General features: G+C 36.9%; 2 protein-coding genes across 9 annotated transcripts in view; one reads left to right on the top strand and one right to left on the bottom strand.

The window, feature by feature from the left end:
• CFH (complement factor H) overlaps window positions 1-9,648 on the bottom strand; it is a 131,625-nt gene extending 121,977 nt beyond the window's left edge. The window contains exon 1 of the mRNA XM_069862502.1: window positions 9,644-9,648. The gene's annotated coding sequence lies outside the window, so the exon portion shown is untranslated. The remainder of the gene's footprint in view (window positions 1-9,643) is intronic.
• Window positions 1-23,710, top strand: part of KCNT2 (potassium sodium-activated channel subfamily T member 2) — a 140,791-nt gene that overhangs the window by 78,384 nt on the left and 38,697 nt on the right. For 5 of the 8 annotated variants that reach the window (XM_069862517.1, XM_069862518.1, XM_069862514.1 and 2 more), the window contains 7 exons: window positions 1,999-2,062; window positions 10,607-10,715; window positions 17,120-17,228; window positions 19,059-19,115; window positions 20,212-20,361; window positions 21,487-21,716; window positions 22,417-22,633. In XM_069862517.1, coding sequence (XP_069718618.1) covers window positions 1,999-2,062; window positions 10,607-10,715; window positions 17,120-17,228; window positions 19,059-19,115; window positions 20,212-20,361; window positions 21,487-21,716; window positions 22,417-22,633 — 936 coding nt within the window. The remainder of the gene's footprint in view (window positions 1-1,998; window positions 2,063-10,606; window positions 10,716-17,119; window positions 17,229-19,058; window positions 19,116-20,211; window positions 20,362-21,486; window positions 21,717-22,416; window positions 22,634-23,710) is intronic. The other 3 variants (XM_069862520.1, XM_069862519.1, XM_069862516.1) reach the window with 1 other exon arrangement.

Here is a 23,710-nt window from a genome sequence, read left to right as displayed (position 1 = left end):
GAGTACAGAGGGAGAATAACCTCCCTGGACCTGCTGGTCACGCCGTTTCTGATACAAGCCAAGATGCCATTGGCCTTCTTGGCCACTTGGGCACACTGCTGGCTCATGTTCCTTTGGCTGTCAACCAACACCTCCAGGTCCCTCTCCTCCAGGCAGCTTTCTAGCCAGACTTCTCCTAGTCTGTAGCACTGCATAGGGTTGTTGTGCCCCAAGTGCAGGACCCGGCATTTGGCCTTGTTAAACCTCATGCCATTGGACTCTGCGCAGCGGTCCAGCCTGTTCAGATCCCTTTGCAGAACCTCCCTACCCTCCAGCAGATCAACACTTCCACCCAGCTTAGTGTCGTCTGCAAACTTGCTAAGGGTGCACTCAATGGCTTCATCCAGGTCATTGATAAAGACATTGAACAGGGCTGGACCCAGCACTGAGCCCTGGGGAACCCCACTTGTCACTGGCCTCCAGCTGGATTTAACTCAATTTCCCACCACTCTCTGGGCCCGGCCATCCAACCAGTTTTCCACCCAGGAGTGTGTGTGCCTGTCCAGGCCAGAGGCTGACAGTTTCTCAAGCAGAATGCTGTGAGAGCAGAATGCTGTGAGAAATGATTCTATGATTCTATGATTCTATGATTCTATGATTCTATGATTCTATGATTCTATGATTCTATGTTCTTAACATATATAATCTTAACTCCCAGAACCCTTGTTTCAGAACACTCTGGAAATACTATTTACGTACTACAACACTTTGCCTCATTGCAGGCCTTCCCTGGCTTACTCTTGTATTAAGGAGTGATCCCTTATTCTCACTTATCCTACAAATTTCCTGAGAGGTGACCTTCTGATAAGGCTATAATAATCTACTCTTTCACACATACAACAGATTAACATGAAAATCCCATTGTGATTTTCATCCCCGTTGTCCTTTCAATCTAGAATTAATTTCTCAGAAACATCTGTATATTAATCCCAGTATTCTCCATTGTATCCTCTCTTCAGTCGGTTCTCTGCTCTGATATTTAGTGAGACCACTTTCTGCTATGATAGTTTTTATATTTGGGTATTATCATGCCATTTCTTCCTGTTTCCCATATTTGCATATACTTTTGTTGTCTTTCGTCATACCCCTTGGAGCTTATATGGCAAGGACTCTCTTTTTTGTCCTGCATTTGTACAGTACATTAAAAAAATGGTCTCTCAGTCTAAGCTTAGGCTCCCAAATGGCCTAAACTAACAACAACCAACTCCATTTTCTATCAGCTGAGGAACTAAACATTTAGGAATCTAAAGTACCCTTCCAGAACCAGAATAGAGTTGCTATAGTGGGCAGTGAATTGCCCACTCATTTTTTCTTGCTTCTGTCTCACTTTTCCCTTTTTCAGGAAACATATTTTGATGATCTGTTTCTCTTTGCCCAGAAAGTCTTATCTTCCAAAGGAGGTGAACCAACCTATTTCTTTAATTCCATGTACCAGTAAGTGAAGTAGGATTCACTGGAGAAAGATATCAAGATCTGAGGCAAGAAAGGAAAAACAAACACTGATAAAACCTTCAGTCAGACATTTTTTTTCCCTGCACTTCCACCACCGCTCTTTATTGCATGATCAGTTGTACCCACTAGAGAACAATTAGGTATTAAAAGTTCTCAAAGAGACCATGAACTGAAAATAGTTAATTCATTTAATGCATACATACAGAGAAATGTTTGTTAATTATCCCTAATGCATAATTATACTATTTAACTATCCATTTTTCTGATGTAACTAGGTAAGACAAATCTATATTAAGTTGTCTGCCCCCTCTCGTTCATTCTTATCAATACTAGCTTTTATGCACCATGTAGACTGGTGCTGCTTTGTGCACAAGGTGACTGCTACTGACATTCAGATAATGCTGGAATTTTCTCTGTATTCTGTTTCATACGAGACTATAAAATATGAAACACAAATCCTTGTAAGTATTTTGTTGGTATGTGACAAGCTTTTCTTCCCTCTTCTAGAATGGATGATGCCGAAGCTTGTTTCATTCTGAGTAGCCGCTGTGAGGTGGACCGGACAGCAGCTGTAAGTTCTGAAAAAATAACTAAATGAACATGAATACTGTTTATACTGTCACTAGCCGTATTCCCTCTCATGGACTGAGGCTTCTGTGAACAGATCAAAACTAACTTATATGCACAGAGATTTTGTGTGTAGTGTGAACTTTTCTCAGTTAAGATAATGAAAAGATTTCTATTGGATTCTACAAGGCAAAGATTTCACAAATTAATGAAATATGACCTAGTGGCTCACTTCACATAACATATTGATCTCTGCTTTTTTAGAAAATAAATTTCATGAACTGCGTACTAAAGAAGTTAGGATATTACAGCATATTTTAGTTGCACATTGAACTTTTTTTTTGAATGTAAGAATTTATACATTCTTACAGGATTTAAAAAAAAAACCTGGTGGTCAATTTTACATGTAAAAAAAAAGAAAGATTTCCTTTAATAAGTTACTGTGGTTTTACTCATTCTGCTGATCATTTGCAGTCAGATAAATAACTGTGCACAAAGGAAGACTGCTAATAGAAACCTGTACTCAGTGTATCAGTGATGAAAGTTAAAATTATTTTAATGTGAACTACAATTCTTCAAACTAATGAAATTGCCTACTGATCGTGAATATTGAGGATAAAAGTCCACTGAGGAAGTATTTATGAACACAACTTTAAGTTTTTCACCCTGAGCTGCATGCTAAATTATTGCACACTTGGCTTTATTCAGTTTGATCTTGAACTCCAAAGGAAGATCAGAATAAGTCTAAATATTCATGAAGTTAAATTAAGATGCTTATAAATTGCCTAACGAGATCAAATTAGTGTTTATAATTCTGTAATTATCTTTTAAGCTATCTCAGTTAAAAATATGATTTTTCTGCTACATTATAAGAAATAGCAATTATCTTTCTAAACGTTAGAAGTGGGTACTTTAAAACATTGATAACAAGTTCTTTGCATTATGTATGTATTATTTCTTAATATATTCTCTATCACTTGCTACAATTACTTCATCTGCCATCAAAATCTACACAAATGGCTTATCAGAGGAGGAAGAACAAAAAACGCAAAATAAGATGCAGCTAGCAAGAAGAAAGGAATAGTTCCTTGCTAGGCAAATGAACCCCCAGGAGAAAAGATTATCAAAAGTAACTGAAATTTTTGTAGACTATCAACTTACTGTAAAAAACATTTTATTCAAAGCTAAAGACCCTGTGCTGGACCCATCAGTTGCAGAAAGCCACTGAACTCCCTGAGAAATAAATCTGTGAACGTACTATAATATTCAAACTTACTGAACTAAGAGCTTTGAATTTGATTAATCAGTAATAGACTCCTGAAAACACACTGGCAAAAGCCACTGACTTGGCAGCAAGTATTCCTGTAGCAGTCAAGTAAGGCAAGCATTCAGAATGTACTATGTGGAAGTGACAGAGGTGCTAGGGTATTTAAGGATAAAACAAGCAACAGTTCTTGCATATACCAGGAAAAATAGTGGTAACTTCTGTGAGACTGAAAAATATCAAAAAGCCAAGCTGCCTTGCCTAAATGAGCCATGAAGTTTAGAATAAGTCAGCTACAGTATCTTATTTCACAAAATATACTTGACAGTTGTGAAATGATTAGAAATCATAGAATTATGGAATCATAGAATAACTAGGTTGGAAAGGACCCACTGGATCACTGAGTCCAACCATTCCTATCAACCACTAAACCATGCCCCTCAGCACCTCGTCCACCCGTGCCTTAAACACCTCTAGGGAAGGTGACTCAACCACCTCCCTGGGCAGCCTGTTCCAGTGCCCAATGACCCTTTCTGTGAAAAATTTTTTCCTAATGTCAAGCCTAAATCTCCCCTGGCGGAGCTTGAGGCCATTCCCTCTTGTCCTGTCCCCTGTCACTTGGGAGAAGAAGCCAGCACCCTCCTCTCCACAACCTCCTTTCAGGTAGTTATAGAGAGCAATGAGGTCTCCCCTCAGCCTCCTCTTCTCCAGGCTAAACAACCCCAGCTCTCTCAGCCGCTCCTCGTAAGGCCTGTTCTCCAGCCCCTTCACCAGCTTTGTTGCTCTTCTCTGGACTCGCTCCAGAGCCTCAACATCCTTCTTGTGGTGAGGGGCCCAGAAATGAACACAGGATTCGAGGAGCGGTCTCACCAGTGCCAAGTATAGAGGGAGAATAACCTGGACCTGCTGGTCACACTGTGTCTGATCCAAGCCAAGATGCCATTGGCCTTCTTGGCCACCTGGGCACACTGCTGGCTCATGTTCCTTTGGCTGTCAACCAACACCCCCAGGTCCCTCTCCTCCAGGCAGCTTTCTAGCCAGACTTCTCCTAGTGTGTAGCTGCACAGGGTTGTTGTGCCCCAAGTGCAGGACCCGGCATTTGGCCTTGTTAAACCTCACGCCATTGGACTCTGCGCAGCGGTCCAGCCTGTTCAGATCCTTTTGAAAAGCCTCCCTACCCTCCATCAGATGCACACTTCCACCCAGCTTAGTGTCCCCTGCAAACCTGCCAAGGGATCACTCAATGCCTTCATCCAGGTCATTGATAAAGACATTGAACAGGGCTGGACCCAGCACTGAGCCCTGGGGACACCACTTGTAACTGGTCTCCAGCTGGATTTAACTCAATTTCCCACCACTCTCTGGGCCCGGCCATCCAACCAGTTTTCCACCCAGGAGAGTGTGCGCCTGTCCAGGCCAGAGGCTGCCAGTTTCCGAAGCAGAATACTGTGAGAAACTGTGTCAAAGGCTTTACAGATGTCCAGGAAGACACATCCACAGCCTTTCCCTCATCCAGTAGAGTCACTTTGTTATAGAAGGCGGTCAGGTTACTTTGGCAAGACCTGCCTTTTGTGAACCCATGTTGACTGGGCCTGATCACCCGGTTCTCTTGCATGTGCTTCATGATAGCACTCAAGATCACCTGTTCCATGACTTTCCCTGGCACTGAGGTCAGACTGACAGGCCTGTAGTTCCCTGGATCCTCCCTGCGATCCTCCCTCCTTGTAGATGGGCACAACATCAGCCAGCCTCCAGTCCAGTGGAACTTCCTCAGTCTTCCAGGACTCTTGGAAGATGATGGAAAGGGGTTTGGCCAGCACATCCACCAGCCTCCTCAATACTCTCGGGTGGATCCCATCCGGCCCCATAGATTTGTGGGTGTCTAGCTGGGCAAGCAAGTCTCTGACCACCTCCTCTTGGATCATGGGAGCCTCATTTTGCTCCACTGACTCCTGAGTGTGTACACAGAGGGAACAACTTACCTTACTATTAAAGATTGAGGCAAAGAAGGCATTAAGTACCTCAGCCTTGTCCTCATCCCCCGTCACTGTTGTTCCTTCTGCATCCAATGAGAAAACCCATACAAGCTGAGCTGATTTACCTTGCACTTGCTAGGTTTATATAGCTTTAAGGACAGCTGCATCACTGCAGGACTCCCTTACAGGTAAGCTGTTCATGTCTGCTCATAACCTGTCCAGAATTTATACAAAGAAAGGGCAATTTTCAACTCTGCTAAACTTGCCTACAGGGCAAGGCAGTGGACTTTACACGGAGCTCACAGAGCTTCCGTCCATTCTGGCCAGCACGATTTGGTTTTGGTTACAGAGTTGTGGCCAGCTACAACTCTCTCCAGGCAGACTTTCTGCCCTTAGGGATGATGTGCCCCAGGAAATACTAAAATGATACCTGATGCATTTCAGCTTCCAGTACAGACTACTACTGAGTCTCATTTATCATTGTATCTGAAGCATACAAATGGGCAAATTTTACCAAAGACACACTCCTGTTCCCTTCTTCTGGAACAGAATGCTCTGTTGGGTGACTAGTTGCCTAGTCATAACAGTGCAGTTTGTCAGCTGCTGCAGTGATACACTGAGGGTCAATGCCATCTGAAGTTTTTAAACAAAATATCACTTCTCTCTGTGTTTTTTTTTTTCATTGTCGCTCAGATTTCCTTTTTACAGGGAATGCAATTATTTTTACTGCAAGTAGAAAACAGGGCAACTGTTTTCATTTTTATTAATTATTTTGTTTTACTTTACCGCCCCCTTAAGCTCTGAAATGAAAGGGAATTGATTCTCACACTGTTCCAGGTCTAGTCACTACTAAGAACTTGAGTAATGTAGTAAAAGAGGTTATAGTTTGTCACTGGGCTGAAGGAAGTTCAGTTATCATCCCAGTATCAATCTTTAAACTACAACTGATTTTTTACCCTGCTGTGCTTGAAAAGCCAACAAAATGTTAGAAGTCCCTTGGATGCTATCCTACATCTGACAGATGTCAAAACAGAAGTTATCAGATGCATTGAGGAGATTCCCATTCAGAGCAGTTGTTGTTACTCATGATTTTTTAAAAAGTCCATGAAGGGTTTTATCTCCCCAGCAGTTACAGTCTGCAGCACAGAATCTACTAATTTGCTGTGGATAGCACTAGCTGTTCATTGCTTGCTATTTCATTAGTTAATAAGTTTTAGTACCAAAGTCTGTGTTGCTTCTGATCCATGGATTTTGTCTGTAGCTCAGAATAAAAGTACAATAACGGGTGACATGCAGTTACTTCATAAAAATTGTCATTTGCAGACCAAGATGTGAGTTGCTCATTTGCTATAGCAAGTAGGACAGATATCTCTTGCACTCCAGAAACCGTTGAGTTCAAGCTTGCACCTTTCTTTTTCCCCTTTCAATTAATCAAATTGCACGACTTTACTATACTGATAATCTAAGTTACTCTGCTTTAATAGCATCACAAGATGGATGTACTGCATGAGATGATTTAACTAATTTATCAAGTCATGTATAGCAAGAAAAAAAGTCAGAACTTTAAATATATAGTTTAAATCAAGGTCTTGCTTTGAGTTCTGATGATTTAAATTCCTGTTACATCCACTTTGAAACTTACAGCTTTTGCTATATGAACTTAAATATCACCTCGATATTAATCACCAGTGGTAATTTTTCATCACTGACTGCAATTCATTGCATGGAAAGCACACAGAAGAGAACCTATTTTTCCCTCATTTCCCAAAGAAGCATGTATTATTTACTTTGAATAGAAGCATAATTTTGTTGCAGTTGTCTCTGTTTATATTATGTACACATATACCTCCTTTTTACTTGGGAGAAATGTGAACATTTTTTAAAGTCTCTACAATATAGTACAGAAATTGCTGCATATGTAAAACAGAGAGACACCAATATTATAAGAAGAGACTGAATCTAAGAAATCCCTTAACGTGCCTACCTGTATTTTCATTTCTGTCCTCTGGAGTGCTTCTCTGGAGTGGAATTTGGGAGTGTAACTGAGCGGAAAAAACACGGAAGCCCAAATAACCAGCTTTTGTACACAAAGACATGTTCATACCAAGTGAAAAGAGAAGAAATGAGACAATTATGCAAGGTCGATATATCAACAGTACACAGACACTAAATTGGTCTTACGAAGCTATACAGAGCACTGAAGTATTTGATTTAAATGTTATATATTTGTAGACTGCTTCTTCAGAAAAAAGAGTTATCAAATGGAAAGCAATTAATGTTTTATGGTGTTAAAACTGCAAATATGCCAAATAATCTTCAAAGATGTTAATTGTAAGGAATCTTTCCCTTTCCTAGTCAATTGTCTACAAATATTTTATGTTGAGATTCATACTTTTAGTTTTACAATACTCACTTCTATGAGTGTAGGTTTGTGTGGTTTTTGGTTTTCTTTTTTTCAAATAAAAGTGTGTCATTTGAACAATTTTTAGAAGCATTCTTCATTCTTATTTTTAAGAATTCTTTCATCTCCTGACAAAACCAGGCTTTTTAGACAAAATAATTAAAAAAAAATCAAAGGAAATATCTAACATAGAGAAGAGGAAAAGTATACTTAGTCTGAAATGTACAACCAAAATTATATTTACTGTACAGTTTTGATTACTGATAGTTGACTTAATCTTAGCTCATATATGTAATACTTGAAAAGGAAATTCACCTCAGTGTCATTGAATATGAGCTATATTTCTATGCATGTGGCATACAGGATACAGCCTTTTCTCACAACTTTTGCAAGCCAATGTGGTCTGTGAGTAATTGCTGTGGAAAGGAAGGGAGGAAACTGCTAGTTTGAAACCCTGTGCTGTGAAGCCACATCATCACTGCAAATGCCTCTGAATGTGTTTCCCTGACACTTTTTGCATAAAAGGATTAGGTAATGCCTTCAACAACACAGATTTTTCAAATATGTCCCAAATCTACTCCTAAACCTCTTACCTCTTTCTGTTCTATATCTGTATGACTGCCATCTATCCCATTACTCAGCTGTTTGCTACTTCTAAGGTGTGTTCGCATTTCATTCCCTTAAGACAAAACAGCAAAAAACCCTGAATACAAAAAACCCTAAGGAGGGTAAGTCACCATATGCTATAGAAAAAGTGAAGGAAAAATGACTGCATACAAGGAAAGCTTATAGCAGACTACATCCAAGTTCTGAAATCCTTTGAACGGGCACAGGAATCCTACATGTATGAAACTGCTAACAAGAAAACATGCGATACAATATATTTTGGCATCCTCAAAAGGTCTTCCTCTTATGGCTCCGTTCTGTTATTTCTGTTGGAAAAAGTACTTGCTAATACCTCAAATGACATTAAAATATTATGGTTTGAAAATGTCAGTTACGCTCTGTTCCAGGCAGAGATTCTCCCTTGCATTCATGAGTCTGAAAGCTTTTCTTGTTGCTGATGCTGCAAACACAGTGAATCATTCTTTATATTTTATCTTTTAATACCACCAATTTCATGATTAGGCCAGGCATTCCAACTCAAGTATTGCTTCCTACATGCAACTCTCAAATATTCCTTTTTAATTCTGAAATAAATAAAAGCTGATGGCTGATACATTGAAATTACCCATATTTAATGAAATGCAATATATGCATATATTAGCACATAATTTACTTCTATGGGATAGCAGTATTCATCCTGTGGTTTATTCACTCTTGACAAGTAGTAACAAGTACGAAAACTAATAGGCTGGGAATTCTCTTGGAAACCTTTGGTCAGTAGCTGTCTAAATCTGGCATCGGTTTTACAAATTTTTTAGCTGCATAAAAAATGGAGTTCTGTTTTTAATTGAGCTGATACTTTTTTTAGAATTATCTTAATTCCTGTTGTCCTGATATAACGTTAATTTAAACTCAGAGCCTCTTTGGAAAGTCATATCTAATACATGGTTCTTGATTAATTAGACATGGCTCATCATTGCCATCTAAGTTGGTTGCTGTTAGGTCCCCCTGAAGCCATCTTTTTTGCAGACTGAACAAGCTGCAGTCCCTCAGCCTGTCCTTACTGGGCCTCTGCTTCTGTCCCTGACCAGTTTGGTGGCCCTTTGCTGAACTTGCTCCATCTTATACATATCTTTGCTCTATTGAGGACATACAAACTGGATTCAGTGTCTAGGTTCGGTCTGACTTGTGCTGAGTGAAGGGGAATGATTGCTGCCTTCTGTCTATTCACTTTGCTCCTGTTAAAACAGCCCAGGGTGCCATCAGCCTCCTCTGCTGCCAGGGCACACTGCCAGCCCGTGCTTAGCTTGCTTTGTGCCAGGACGCCCAGGGCTTTTCCAGCAGAGCCGCTGCCTAGCCTGTCAGTCTCCAGCCTGTGCCAATGCAGGTGGTTATGCAGTCTCAGAGACAGGACTCTGCTTGTGCCTTTGCTGAATTTCATGAAGTTCTTAGTCAGGCCATTCCTCCTTCTTACCTTGGCCTATTTGGCAGTCCTGACCTGAAGGAGTGTGCAATCTTTTACCTTCTCCCAGTCATGATTAAAGGTGTTAAACAGAACATGTTGCAGTGCAGTTCCCTGTGACACTCCATTTGCCCCAAGTCTCTGGGTAGAGTACATGCCATCTACCACTGCCCTAAGACTCCAATCATCTCACCAACATTGTACCCATAGAGTTTTCCACTCATCTGGACTGTAATGTTTGAACACGGAAACATGGAAATGAGAATTCTATCAAATACACAGCATTCACATGCCTAGAGGTATAGCTCCCCAGATTATCCTTTTGTTTGAAGATGGGTAAAACTATTAATTTTTCTGCTATTGTTGGAGAACATCCCCCAGTCTCCATAACACTGCAAAGATAAGAAAGAAACGGTACAAGGATATTGGCCTGCTCTCTCTGCACCTATCTGATCCTGTGGGCTCATAATATTTGAGTTTCTGGAGCAATCCCTATGCAAAATCACCCACTGCTAGCAATTCTGTGTCTGCTTGAAGCCTGCTTCAAAGCAGACGCTTGAGAGACCTCAATGAAGTAGTCTCAGTGTTCACTGACTTCAGCCCTGTCTTTGTCTGCAGAATTACTGTACTGTCTGTGAATGTGTGTATGTATTTATTATATAATATACATAATACATAATATTACTTATGCAACATATACATGAACATCCACACTAGCTGGTGTTTTATAGTCTCAAAATGAGTTTTCTTCAATGGAGTCAGTCTCATAAGACATTCTTTTTATAATGTAACATAGTTATTTGTATTTCATTGTCATGACCTCATACTCTTTATTCTAGGATCATCAAACCATTTTAAGAGCATGGGCAGTTAAAGACTTTGCTCCCAATTGTCCTTTGTATGTGCAAATACTGAAACCTGAGAATAAATTCCACATCAAGTTTGCAGGTAAGTATAAGATTTCAGCCATTTGAAACACTTGTTATTATTTGTCAGTTTGTTTCAAAAACACACAAGCAAAGTGCGATTCCCTAGGCGTATTTACTGGTAAAAAACCCAGATTCGGAATGCTGTTATTGTAAAATTACATGGGCTATATATATCCTATCAATAGTTAAATGTCATGTTTTACATTGAAGTCTTATTTATAAGCACTTTTAAGGATTCTTACTCTCTTATGTTCCATTATATACAGAATAGAACTATTTGATATGTAAAACATTGTTACTCCTTAATTATAGTTCCAGGTAGGTCTGCAGCTTGCTCTATCCATGTCTTTAATTACTGTCTACTAAATCATTTCTTTACTAAGGAGCACATGAGAAAATCTGCCCAGAAAAGGACAAATTTTACCCACAAACAAATGAAAAAATAATCTTTCCATTGGAGTGTTTTTTTTTCTAAGTGGCATAAAACCCCATTATTTTAGTTGCTTTCAGATAGTTTGGGAAGAGACATATAATTTAATTCTATATCCAGTGAAATGCATGTATGAGAAACTATAGCATAAAATGCAAGACAACGTTAAGAAATCCAAACAAATCCTGTCTTATAAGAGATTACCAGCTTAATTCGAGAAATTGTTTCTCTGCACTGTGTAGGTAGGTCTCTCTTTCTCTCTCTATGTATAAGCACATACATGCATGTATGTATGTATATACACAGATATATATATGCTCATGCAAAAATATTCAAATACTTCTATAATGAACTCATTTTGCCTGTTTTTGGAAAAAAATGTCTTTATGAAGCAGAAACAAAGCTTTCCTTTTCAAATGTAATTTTGAAAATTAAATTTTCTTGAAGGATATTATAAGGAAGAAAAGAGAAAAGATTGCTGATTCATGCAAACTTCCAAAAAATATCTATGGAAAAATATTAGTCTCCTCCATCATCTCAGAATGTGATGAAAGAGTAAATTCCAGTGCAGAACAATTCCAGGGCAACAGTTAAAGCTGTAATTTTGAAACCTACTGAATTTACCACTAGATTGTAAAGAAGAAGAAGAAAAAAAGCATCAATAGCAGTTCTGAAGTAATAAAAGTATAATCTCAACTATGAGATGGCACAGCAGGGAATAAGACTTATGCTGTGACAAGAATGATGGTGCTTTTTAATCTCCCCCTTTAAACCACACAGCAAAAACATGATCTCTTCTGTATAGCCATGACCACTTTTCTTTCTCTGTAACTGTGTTAATTTGCTGTTCTTAATTGCATTTTCAAGAGAGTTTCATTATTCTTAATGGCTTGTCTCTGTATAGGAGCTTATTTATAACTAGACTTGCAAAACAGAGGTAATTTTTCATGTCTGTTCTAAGTTTCAGATTAAGAATTAAGACCAGATTTTCTTTTCTAAAAGCAAGAAACAACTGAAAAGTAAAACCTCTTTTTGTAGAATTTCCTTCTATTGAGCTTACCCAATGGGGTACCTTACAGCCTTCGTTTATGTTATGTAGTTCTTCAGGGAACTGGGGAGACCTTATGCATTCTGTGCCTTATTAGGCCCTCTAATATTAATTACAGTAGGACTGTATTGTAAGTCCAAATGTTTTTATGGCACCTTACATCCCAAAATAATTTCACTTGGACCACAGGGATCACTACATGCATTTCCGTACACACTCTCTGCACAAAGAGAATTACACAGGCAATTTTTAATGTAGTTTTAAATTCAGCAAGGTTATGAACATAGTATAAACATCACCACAGGATGCTTATCTACTGCAAATGGTTAGGCCACTGGTAGAGTTATGAGAACAACATTTGTTTGCATACATTTTCCTAAGAGGACTCTACTTTGGTTATTAATCTCATCCAACTCTTCTTCATCCTGAAATACGTGCCCAGAGGGGGCTGCAGACTACAGCCCCATCCGGAGTGCTTATAAATAGAATTTGTCATAACTGTATGGAACATTCTTCTGCGAGATTCAGCATTTTCCTAATGATTCAGCATTACTGTCTTAATGCAAAAGCTTCTTTTAAATTCAGTATTCCTTTAAAAAATGACTCATTTCTTCTGGTGGTTTCCCAAAACAATATCGTTCATTTTCATAAACCCGAAATATTCAGTAGTAGAATTTCTTCATTTTTTTTCTTTACACACAGATTTCGAGACTCTTATTTGTCAAAAAGAAAGACTGAATTTAGAAAAAATACAGTCAAAGAATTCTATAAAGTCCTCTTAACAGAAGTTTAACTTTTAACTACATTGAAAATTTATTGTCCAATTTCTCAGCAGCTTATATTAGCTTGACCAGTCATCCTAGATTGCATGAGACAGTCCTGAAATTTAGACCCTGACCACGTTTTCCTGTAAAATACCATCCTGGAGATTTTCTGCCTTAGGCTTCAGAAACAGTGTATAGGACAAATAATTGTTACAATTTATTCCTATCTGGTAGACAAAACTTTTGCATTTTTCCTCTCAGTACAACTCTACTCTTGTCATCACAACAAGGGAATGGAGACCTTTTTCATAGGGTAATGTAGCCTTTCAGAGAGGCAGGTCTCCAATCTTTTCATCTAATGACAGACACACACCCTCACATCCTGTGTTTTCTCTTATTTTTTAATAGTGAAGTTTAACTACTTTGTTCAAAATGTTGACTTATGGTTATATTAATAAAGTGGAAATATTTCTCTGTGCTTGAATATGATTCTTCTGTGGAATCTGAAAAGCATAGGGCATAAGTGCTTGTCCCAGTAAACCCCTTTGCAAAGCTGAAGCTCTCTGTATGCTCCATAAGTATAAAGTCACTGATCTGATGGTTACCAGATGGGCAAGGAAACAATGTGTCACCATTGTTAACAGTCTTATGTCTTAAGCTGAAATGCTTTGATCACTCCTTAGTGATTTCCAGTATATGAATGCCTTTAAATACCCAATTTTTCTTTCAGTAATGCTGCAATTTCCTTCAGTGGCAGTTATTTATGGTTTTCTTATTCTTCCTGCTTTACCTTTGAACACATGGGGCTCCAAAAGGACATTTATCCTTAATGCATTGCATTTCAGTACAAACATGAAGTAAAGTGAAGGTTGTCCACAGCAAAGCAATATATGCGATTCAGAAAATAAATTAATCATCTATACCTTGAATTTTCAGAAATTATTTATAATCACAGTTCATGGAACTGGGGGCACATTTTGACATTTGCTTGTTATTCAAAATTCACCAATGAATTAGCAGAGATTGGTGAAGTCTGACATTAAGCCTTCAGGAGGTTATTTGAAAGCAACATAGTCCAGATTCACAATGGATATTGAATACATCTGATGATTAATCTATGCAATTATAGATAAAAATAGTCTAGAGATAATGGATGGGCATTTTTCTCTACCTGGTCTGGCAGCGATCATGTTAACTTATCAAACTGACAAAAATAAGGTTTCTCAGAATATTTGTGTCAGGTCTAGGATATTCTTGCCAGATGGCTGGTGCTGCAGGCATAAATCAGTATTTTGAATACGCTTTATTGTGAGGAACATTACAGAAGTCATAACTCACTGCACTGCATTACTACATCTATTTGAGACAGACTTAGCAACAAATTTTCTCTCAAAATGTATTTTCAACAGGAACTACAGCTTCTGAGAATTCTAAAGGGAATATTTCTTCAGTGTAAATGAAATCAAAATCCCTCTGTTTGGTAAACTAATCTGAAATATTTAATATTCAATTCAAGATAAACTGAAGTCTCCTCTGCTGCTCCACTGACACACTGAATGAGTAATTTGCTGACTGTAGTACCTGGTGTCACAGGACCTGACTGATGTCCCAGACCTAAGGAGTGAGCATGAGACTTGTCACCCAGCTTTCTCCCTACCCATATTAGAAGAGAAAGCATCAGATAAAGTTCTGTATAACCAACCCTCACCACAGGTCCACAATAAGAGTCATGAACATAAATATAAAACACAGAATCGTTACAGGCAAGCTATAGTCTGTCAAACAATTGGAGAAATGAGCAAGTTATTTTTGACCTGATCTGCTTCTAATACAAGAACTTAACTGCAGCGAAGAGGGGAAATCCATAGGACCTTTCCTCATGTTTCAAATGGCTACAATATTCCTTATCATGGTAATTAGATCACTGAAGAATCTTTTACCTGGTATTCTCTGAGAATTCAAAAGCTTCAAAACACTTCTGAGTTAGGTAGGGTATTATTTTCATGTAGACATTTTAGAGATGCATAAAAAGTCATGAAAGGCATAAATACCTCACACGAGGTCAAAGTCTACAACAGGAGTAGAATAGACCTGTGAGTCCAAGCTCCATGGCTCCTGATGTAAAAGCACTTGACTGCACGATGTGAATCTCTTACACATATTAAGATGTCTTGTAGGACAGCGTCTCTGTTTGCTGTGTGCTGTATTGCCTGTTAACGTGATATTTTACATAATATGTGTCCAAGAAGTCTGCCATATATGTTACAGAGTATAGAATATAAGGAGGCATTAAGTCTTTTCATTTGCATTGTACCATCCATGATTTATTAATTTCATTTATATGTATTAATATATACGTATACATGTCAGCATGTACAATTTGGTTCAAGTACAAGAACTAAAATAACAGACAATGAGGTAATTTTTCTGTGTATATTTTTCTTGCTCGTCTTTTCAAAAGTATTAGCTATAATATAAAAAATATGGAGAATTCTTATTCATTCAATATCGGGAAGACAGTGTTTGCTTTCATAAATCTTTGCCATCTGACTAACAGCAGTGGAATGCAGCTATTCCATCCAACCAGTAGACTCAAAATCTGTGGTTTAGAGTTAAAATATATTTATTAGTAGCACATGGCCAACTATAAAAACATGTTCCTGTCCAAAATATTTTCTACAGGAAATATTTAATTGCTATAACTGAAATATATTGAGGGGAGGAAAAATCTTATTTTGTTCTATATTTGACAATGTCTTGTATAACTAAATTCATTCCTTCCCTGTGGCTTTTAATTAAAATAATAAAATAATAAAATAATAAAATAAATCAGTAATTTTCATAAAGCTTATATTTTGATCAGCAGCCTTACTACCTGTATTATTCTTTCACATCAGAAGCAAATTCTGCTCCCATTGAAAGTAATGTAAGCTGAGTCAAGCACTATGTTCAGAAGAAAAAAAAAATTAAAAAAATCTTTTAAATACCTCCAGGGATGGCAACTTGGCAGGTTCCCTGGGCAGCCTGTTCCAGTGCTTCATTGCCCTTCTCTACATGTGCTCTAGCAGCTCAACATCCTTCTTGTACTGAGGAGCCCAAAACAACTCAGCATTCAAGCTGTGACCTCACCAGTGCTGATTACAATCACTTCCCTGCTCCTGCTGCCCACACCATTTCTGATACAAGCCAGGATGCTGTTGGTCTTCTTGGCCACCTGGGCACGTTACTGGCCGTCGGCTAACACTCCCAGGTCATTTTCCACCGAGCAGCTTTCCAGCCACTCTTCCCCAAGCCTGTAGCATTACACAGAGTTGTGGCCCAGGTGCAGGATGCAACACTCAGCCTTATTGAAACCCACAGAGCTGGCCTCGGCCCATCAGTCCAGCCTGTCCAGGTCCCTCTGTATTGCCTTCCTTCCCTTGAGCATCAACTGAATGTGATCAGCGTGGAATTTTGCCTTTGTGACCTTAGAAAACCTTTTTAACTTTGATTTTCTACACTGACAAGAACTTTAAGTTCTAAGTTTGTGCTTATCCCTTCTTATATCTATTTTAATACTGTCACAGGTACTGTAGAGCATTTAACTGATTTGGATTTTAAACACTAGCCATCCAAGTTAAATAATAATTCATGCAATACCAAAAGTATGTGCAGAAAATTTAGCAGTTTCCAGGGGAGATAAAAGTCAAATCTACATCACACAGTGAGTTGTGGTGCAAAATCCCAGAAGCACTGCCAAATAAGAGGTCTGCAAGCCAATGTACCCTATGCAGCAGCCCTGCATTGTGGTATCCTAGATATGCCATTTCCTGAACTCAACACTATATCTTTGTACGATGCTTGGTGTCTCTATACCAGTTTATGCACAACTTCAGAAAGTGTAAAACATACACACTAGACTATGCTGGTTTACTCATCCAACTAGTACAGGAAGATGTGGAATTGGGATTCACAGAACCATTGCATCCTCTCCATGTGTAGCTGCAGGACAGAAAATATGAACTGGAAGCAAAATTAATTATACATAGCTGGTCTCCAAGTTCAAGGGGAAGATGAAGGTCTGGAGGCAAATTTTGATTGTCCCTGTCTTCACCGTTTTCCTAGACAAGGAAGCGAAGTGATAATTCTGTTAAATGAAAACTACTTTTGTAAAACAGCTTGTATCTTTTTTTTTTTTATAGATCACATTGTGTGTGAAGAGGAATTCAAATATGCTATGCTAGCTCTAAATTGTATATGCCCAGCAACCTCTACATTAATCACTCTGCTGGTTCATACGTCTAGGGGACAGTAAGTATATACTCCCATAAAAAAACCCAAACCTTGTAAAAGTTATAGCTGAATTTTTTTTGGAAAACAGCTTTTCCTGAACTCCTAGACAATTACAGGTTTTTTTTAAAAAAACTGGAACTTTCTGCACAATAAAAGCATCATAAAAACATTACAAAATATTATAATTTCAAAGTGAAATGCCCCTGTGCCATGCTATTCAACAATTTGTTGCATGCTATTGTGCCACTTCTATAACAGAAGATGTGAAAAATTTTTATTTCCAGTGTGGCTCTATGACTCTTAAGAACACCAACAAGATCCAAGAATACCAGTTTTAATTTGAAGGTCTTTTTTTTTCTTTTTTTGGTGCACATATTAGATTTCCTGTTCATTGAGCTAAAAAAAATGTTTTTCTAATATCATTTAAAATAATATTTGATGTTCAGTGCCGGAAGGTGTACAGAATTACAGTGTCTCTGTAGGATGCATAGTCACAGCAGAACATCTCTCTTATTTACTTAGATAATTTTACCACACCTGGTGTATCTCTGCTATGCTATATTCTTGGAATAATGAAGTTTTCTTATTAAAATGTTGTTGCATCGAGAGACATTAAAGAGTAAATTCCAAAAATATCTGTACAAATGGAGTATGTAGACTGCACAAGAAGACATTTGAGGGTCTAATAAAAAACACATACTTTTTTTTCAAGTAAGCATGGACCCAGTAATTTCTTGATATTTACGAGCAGAGTTATTTAACCTTTTATATGGCACTTGTAATATTCCCTTGTGCCCAGGATGGGGAAAACTGAAATTATTACTAGAACTTTTACTACCGTGAAATACAGATGTCAAGATTTTAATGACACTGGCTGAACTAGAATGTGTTAATAAGATGACAACAAAATGCTGTTTCCGTGCCTTCTGAGAATAATGGTGAAATACAGTCTTCATCTGCCTAGCTTTGATTATCTGACACGCACAAAACAGAGAGCCTTTTTTGGTTATTTCATTTTATGTGCATATGAAGGAAGAGTAGTATTCTTAAGAACTAGCAGAGTTTTCCATAAGCACAGACCCAGACATATGGAAATTATTTTGTTTTCTGCTGCACTTGAGAACTTTAGCATTTAATTCTTAACTCAGGTCTATTGATCATTTATACATATTAACAACTATGATGCAAAGTAACTATAGTAGAAACCAAAAGCACTTATTTCTTGTGCAATCAGCATTTATGGATTTGATTGGGTTGTTAACGTAACTAATTTCTAGTCTGGCCATTGTATACTAGAAGCAAAATAATTTTTTTTTTTTTTTGCACAAATAGTTGTCAGCATTACTTTCAATCCTGCTTACAGAAACATGCCAGCATGCTGGAAAAGACTGGAAAAGTGAAATTGCCTAGTTGTCATTCCTATAATTTAATCAGCACTCATCAGAGCATTTAAGCCCTGATGGGCTCCAAAATACTGGAAAATTGCAAACTTTGGACACCTTAGAACATGTATATTAATACTGGATTAATTGATTGTATAGGTATGACTGTTCTTTAAAACCACCGTACATCTCTGACAGTTTTAAACAGACACATTAGAAAGTGAAAGCTTCAAAAATATTTCAAATTTGAGTATTATGCATTGTATATAATTCTATATATAACATATATAATTAATAATTACAATAATATAATTACATGATATGGTTATATATAATCATGTTATACATAATTATATAATAATATGTATAATTCTACATATACAGTATAAATTTATAATCTTTTATTATGATACAAAATACTGGAAGAAAATAGACTTTTTGACTTAGACTTCATGTGATTTTTCAGAACAGCGCCATGGGAAGCTTTTAGACAACTAACTGGAACAAAGCAGACTTTAAACAGGTAAACATTTTATTTTAGGTCGAAAAGTGAAATATGGAAAAATTTTCTCCTGTAATTACATGTATAGTTCTGCTATTATACGCCTGCTGTGCTATTTGTTAATACTGTTGCAATAAAAATGGTTTACTTAGTTCCATTTTGAAACAAAATATTTCTGTGCTGAGAATGGAGAAGAATGGTAAAATAAAGAAAACCAGAAATTATGTTAAGATTTTGCAAATGTATGAAGGAACACAAAGGAACATATCCCAATATCTTGAGGTCTTAGCTCCAAGTGACAAAACACAGAGCACACTCACCAGTTTTATGTCTTGTCTGCATTCATTATAGCCAGTAACACTCATGCAGACCTAGCCTCCTTTCCACATGAAACTTAGAGTAAGACGTTAACAGAAGCCCCAAATCTGCAAGTTATAGTGTTAGCTGAAGTTTGGAACATTTGTATTAACAGTCCAAGTGGATAAAGAACGTTGTCTGCATATAACAAAAGATGGTATGCTTAATATGGATAGAATAATTATTTATAGTCTTGTGCTAAAGAAAAGAAGGCATATGCTTCCATAGTATACAAGGCATGGTAACTAAATACGTCCATAGGGCAAATGCTAAAGATTACCAATAAGCAAATGTAGAAATACAGTCTTTCTTACAGATAAAGTGGTTGAAGCCAAATGGGTCTTTCCTACATAAGTTATTTTTAATGATCCTTTATCTACTTGCAGACAATCTGCCATGGAGCATCTGAAGAGACTGTCTTAATGAATAGAATGGGCATGCCGTGGTTTCACCTGTCAGCTTTAAATTGCAATAAGTCTACTTATGGTGTAAATTTAATGTAATACAACTATATCTCTCCTGATATTAAAGTACATGATCTTATATGTCTATTACTTAGCAGAAAGTGCTCTTTAATTCCTTAAAATAATTCTCTATACTTACAGATAACCAAGCTTTGATCTTAAGTATTTCTTTCAGATTAGTCTATGGGACCTTTTTAATAGGCACCTGTAGTTTCTATTGCCATGAAATACTGTTCCAATTAATAAGAATTTTACATTCAGTTTAAAATTATTCTCTTTATCTGTACATGTTTCAGGGAGAGTCAGGAATCACCAGAACAATGGCAGAAAATGTATGGCAGATGCTCTGGTAATGAAGTGTATCATATTAACCTCGAAGAAAGTATGTTTTTTGCTGAATATGAGGGGAAAAGCTTCACATATGCTTCTTTCCATGCACATAAAAAGTATGTTTATTTTCCTATCCACAATTAAAGTTGAAACAAATAACTGCCTGCAGTGTAGCTCTAGTTTTAAAGGTGCATTACTACACATTACTCTGTTTCTGGGTTTGAATGTCTTGCCACTAATGTATTTCATGGATATTTTTCTGTAAGTTACAGCTGGTCAGGTAAAAGCTCATGTTAGCTCTGCGTAGACCAACATAGTGTGAGAGAATAGGATGAAAAGGATCTATAGGATAAGCCTGACAACAAGAAAAAAATTATACCTTCAAGACTTTATATGACAACCCAAATCCCTTTCCAAGTCCAAAACAATCTAGAAAAGGGTGAGTGGGAGGGTGCTGGCATTTTTTTGTTAGTTTTCAATTTATTTAGGAGTCAGCTGGAAATATGGCTTCCTTTGTGGTGTTTGTATTTTATGTAAAATGTTCAGTCTAAAGATGGGATATGCTACATCATGGTGATTGCTCAGAATAAAACCATATTTTTTTCTATTAGATGCTAACATATCTATTTAGGTTCCATATCATGCATTGCTTATTCTGTGCTGCTCTGCTGGGTGAACATACAAACTGAACACAAATCATGTATGTTGGTATATATTGAACAAAATGAATATATATCGAACCCTGAACACTGAGTTTATTCTTATACTTAGTAAGAGAGAAAATGAGAGAAAGGTATCTTTTTTACTTTAATTGCTTATTTTCTGGGAGTGAATCACAAAAATGAATTTTAAAAATGGTTTCCATTACATATGAATAATGAAACAGTTTAACATGATGAATATTTTTTCATATCACATGTCAATATTTTTACTAATATTTCCCCAGAAGGTACTATTCATCTGATAGAAAAAAATAATCAGAAAAAACATTAGAAGAATATTATCTGGATTGAGAAAAATAGTGGATTCAAATGCCCAGAGATTCAGAAGCTCATGGAAATTGCTTGATCTGAAGTGGCCTATTTAGGACAAAACATTTTTCGATTTTTGTCACCCAAAACATCTGCAAATGTTCATAATGCAAAATATAAAAATATACCGGAGGTTCATTTTTTATAATGGAAATTCTGGTATACATGGGACTATGGAAAGTAAACTGTGCCTTTCCTTTTCTAATTAAGGTTTGGAGTCTGTCTGATTGGTGTTAGAAAAGAAGATAATAAAAACATTTTGCTGAATCCAGGTCCTCGATATATCATGAGTTCTACAGATATATGCTTTTATATAAATATCACCAAAGAAGAAAATTCTGCTTTTAAGAAGCAAGAAAAGCACAGAAAAAAACATGAATCAAAATTATCTTACCATGGAGCTTCTAGGTTACCCATACACAGTATAATAGCTGGCATGGGTAAGTAAAAGCCTTACAACATATTCTTATTCAATGAAGAGTGCATTTTAAAGATTTTAGCAGTGTATTCCTGACATTTTAAGAAATTATAGTAGTGTGCAGAAAGATAAAATGCCAAACCCTTGCCCTCATATTTTCCCCCAAAAAATTCCCAGTGAAATTTGGTTATGTTTTTCTTTAACTTGATAATATGGAACTAAACCACTTAAGTGGTATAAATAGTAATAATAAAATATATGCAAAGCAAAGCAACTGGGAAAATCATAGAATCACCAGGTTGGAAGAGATTATCGAGTCCAACCATTCCTATCAAACACTAAACCATGCCCCTCAGCGCCTCATAATAATTTGTAATAACTTTTCATAAGCTTCTTTAATTAAAATAATGCTTTTGCTAATTAAAAATCTACAGTTTATTGATGCATAAAAATATGGTTTCATTATATAAGATATGATTTTAAAAAGTAAATTAACAAGAAAACATATATTAATGATTAGAAAAAGTGTTACTTTACAGAAAAAGACTTCCTCAGATATAGTTTAAATATTTGTTATGCTTTACTGTAACATAATAAAAACAGTCAATATATAATTCCTTTCAGTCTTTGACCATATAGTCATGTAATCCTCACTAAATATGGGAATATTATTCAAATGTTTTGACAACCACACTGAGAAAATACTTTCAACTGTACTTTAGGGACGGTGGCTATTGATTTACAAGACACGGGATGCCGAATGTCCAGTGGACCTACACTAGCTCTTCCTTCTGAGGGAGGTAAAGAGGGCAGACGGCCCAGTATAGCACCCGTTTTGGAGGTTGCAGACTCGTCCTCACTTCAGACATGTGACCTGCTAAGTGACCAGTCAGAAGACGAAACTACCCCATCAGACGATGGAGTCTCTGCAGGCTTAGAGTATGTATTTTAAATATAAAATAAACCACATAATTTGAAAACCTAATATTATGTAAATGGCATGAATAATTTTTTGACATGCAGATCAATCCAAGCAGTTGCAGCAAGCAAGACCCACAAAGGCCAGTTATGGAATTATTCCCTTTTATGAAATGCTGTTGCCTGTTACCAGAATACTGTTACACCTACTTTGAAATAAAAAAACTAAAAAACAAACCAAATTGATTAGCTCCCCCATTTGCTGGAGATTTTCTATACTCAGTTATGAAGATCTAGTTGTGTATTGTAAATTTTTTTATAACATTTTTATGACCATTTTTCTTACATTCTAAGTTATAAAGATAAGACTGAACTAATTTGTGAACAAATAAGTATTTCTGTCCTGAGGATGCAGAGATAATTAGATCATTCAACAAGCATGATGAACACTAGGGCTACATGTCTGACCTCAGAATGAAGGAATGACAAAAAAAGCAATATGAGACAAAATTATTACATCTAATTTAAAATACTTGTTAGCATGTTACTGAAAGTAACGGTGCATTACTCAGAGAAAACCAGAAGATTCAATCCTACAGCTGCAGTGCAGACAAGCAATTATGTTTATTGAGATTACTGACAGGGATGTTAAAACTAACATACACAATTAAGCCAGTGGCTTGCCTAGCAGTTTCCCATCGCTAACAATGGCAAGCGTGAGAAGCCCCAGGAAAGATCATAGAGCTCCAGTGAAAAATAAAAAAAGATAGAACAAGTAATCTTAAATCTGCAGATCAAAATAGCAGGATTTAAAAGGCCTCTTATTAAAAACTAAAGCAAATTAGAGATTTCATTTCATCAGCAAGAGGATGTGCCTTTTAAATTTTTTTCCAGCTATGTTGAAAGTATGTTATTAAAGCAAGAAGATAATTACCTCACTTATTCTTGTATGTGTTTGGAAGAAAAATAGAGAAGGAGGAGCAGAAGTACCAGAATTATTTCTATTTTCTTTCCTTCCTTTTTTTCATCAGAAGTTTCCAGTACGTGTGCTCAAATCACTAGGGTAGCACACGATGGTACATCAGCCAAAAAGATGTG

The sequence above is a fragment of the Phaenicophaeus curvirostris genome, chromosome 8, assembly GCF_032191515.1.
Source record: "Phaenicophaeus curvirostris isolate KB17595 chromosome 8, BPBGC_Pcur_1.0, whole genome shotgun sequence".
Taxonomy (NCBI): domain Eukaryota; kingdom Metazoa; phylum Chordata; class Aves; order Cuculiformes; family Cuculidae; genus Phaenicophaeus; species Phaenicophaeus curvirostris.
The sequence above is the reverse complement of the archived record's forward strand: the minus strand, read 5'-3'. Positions and strand labels throughout refer to the sequence as shown.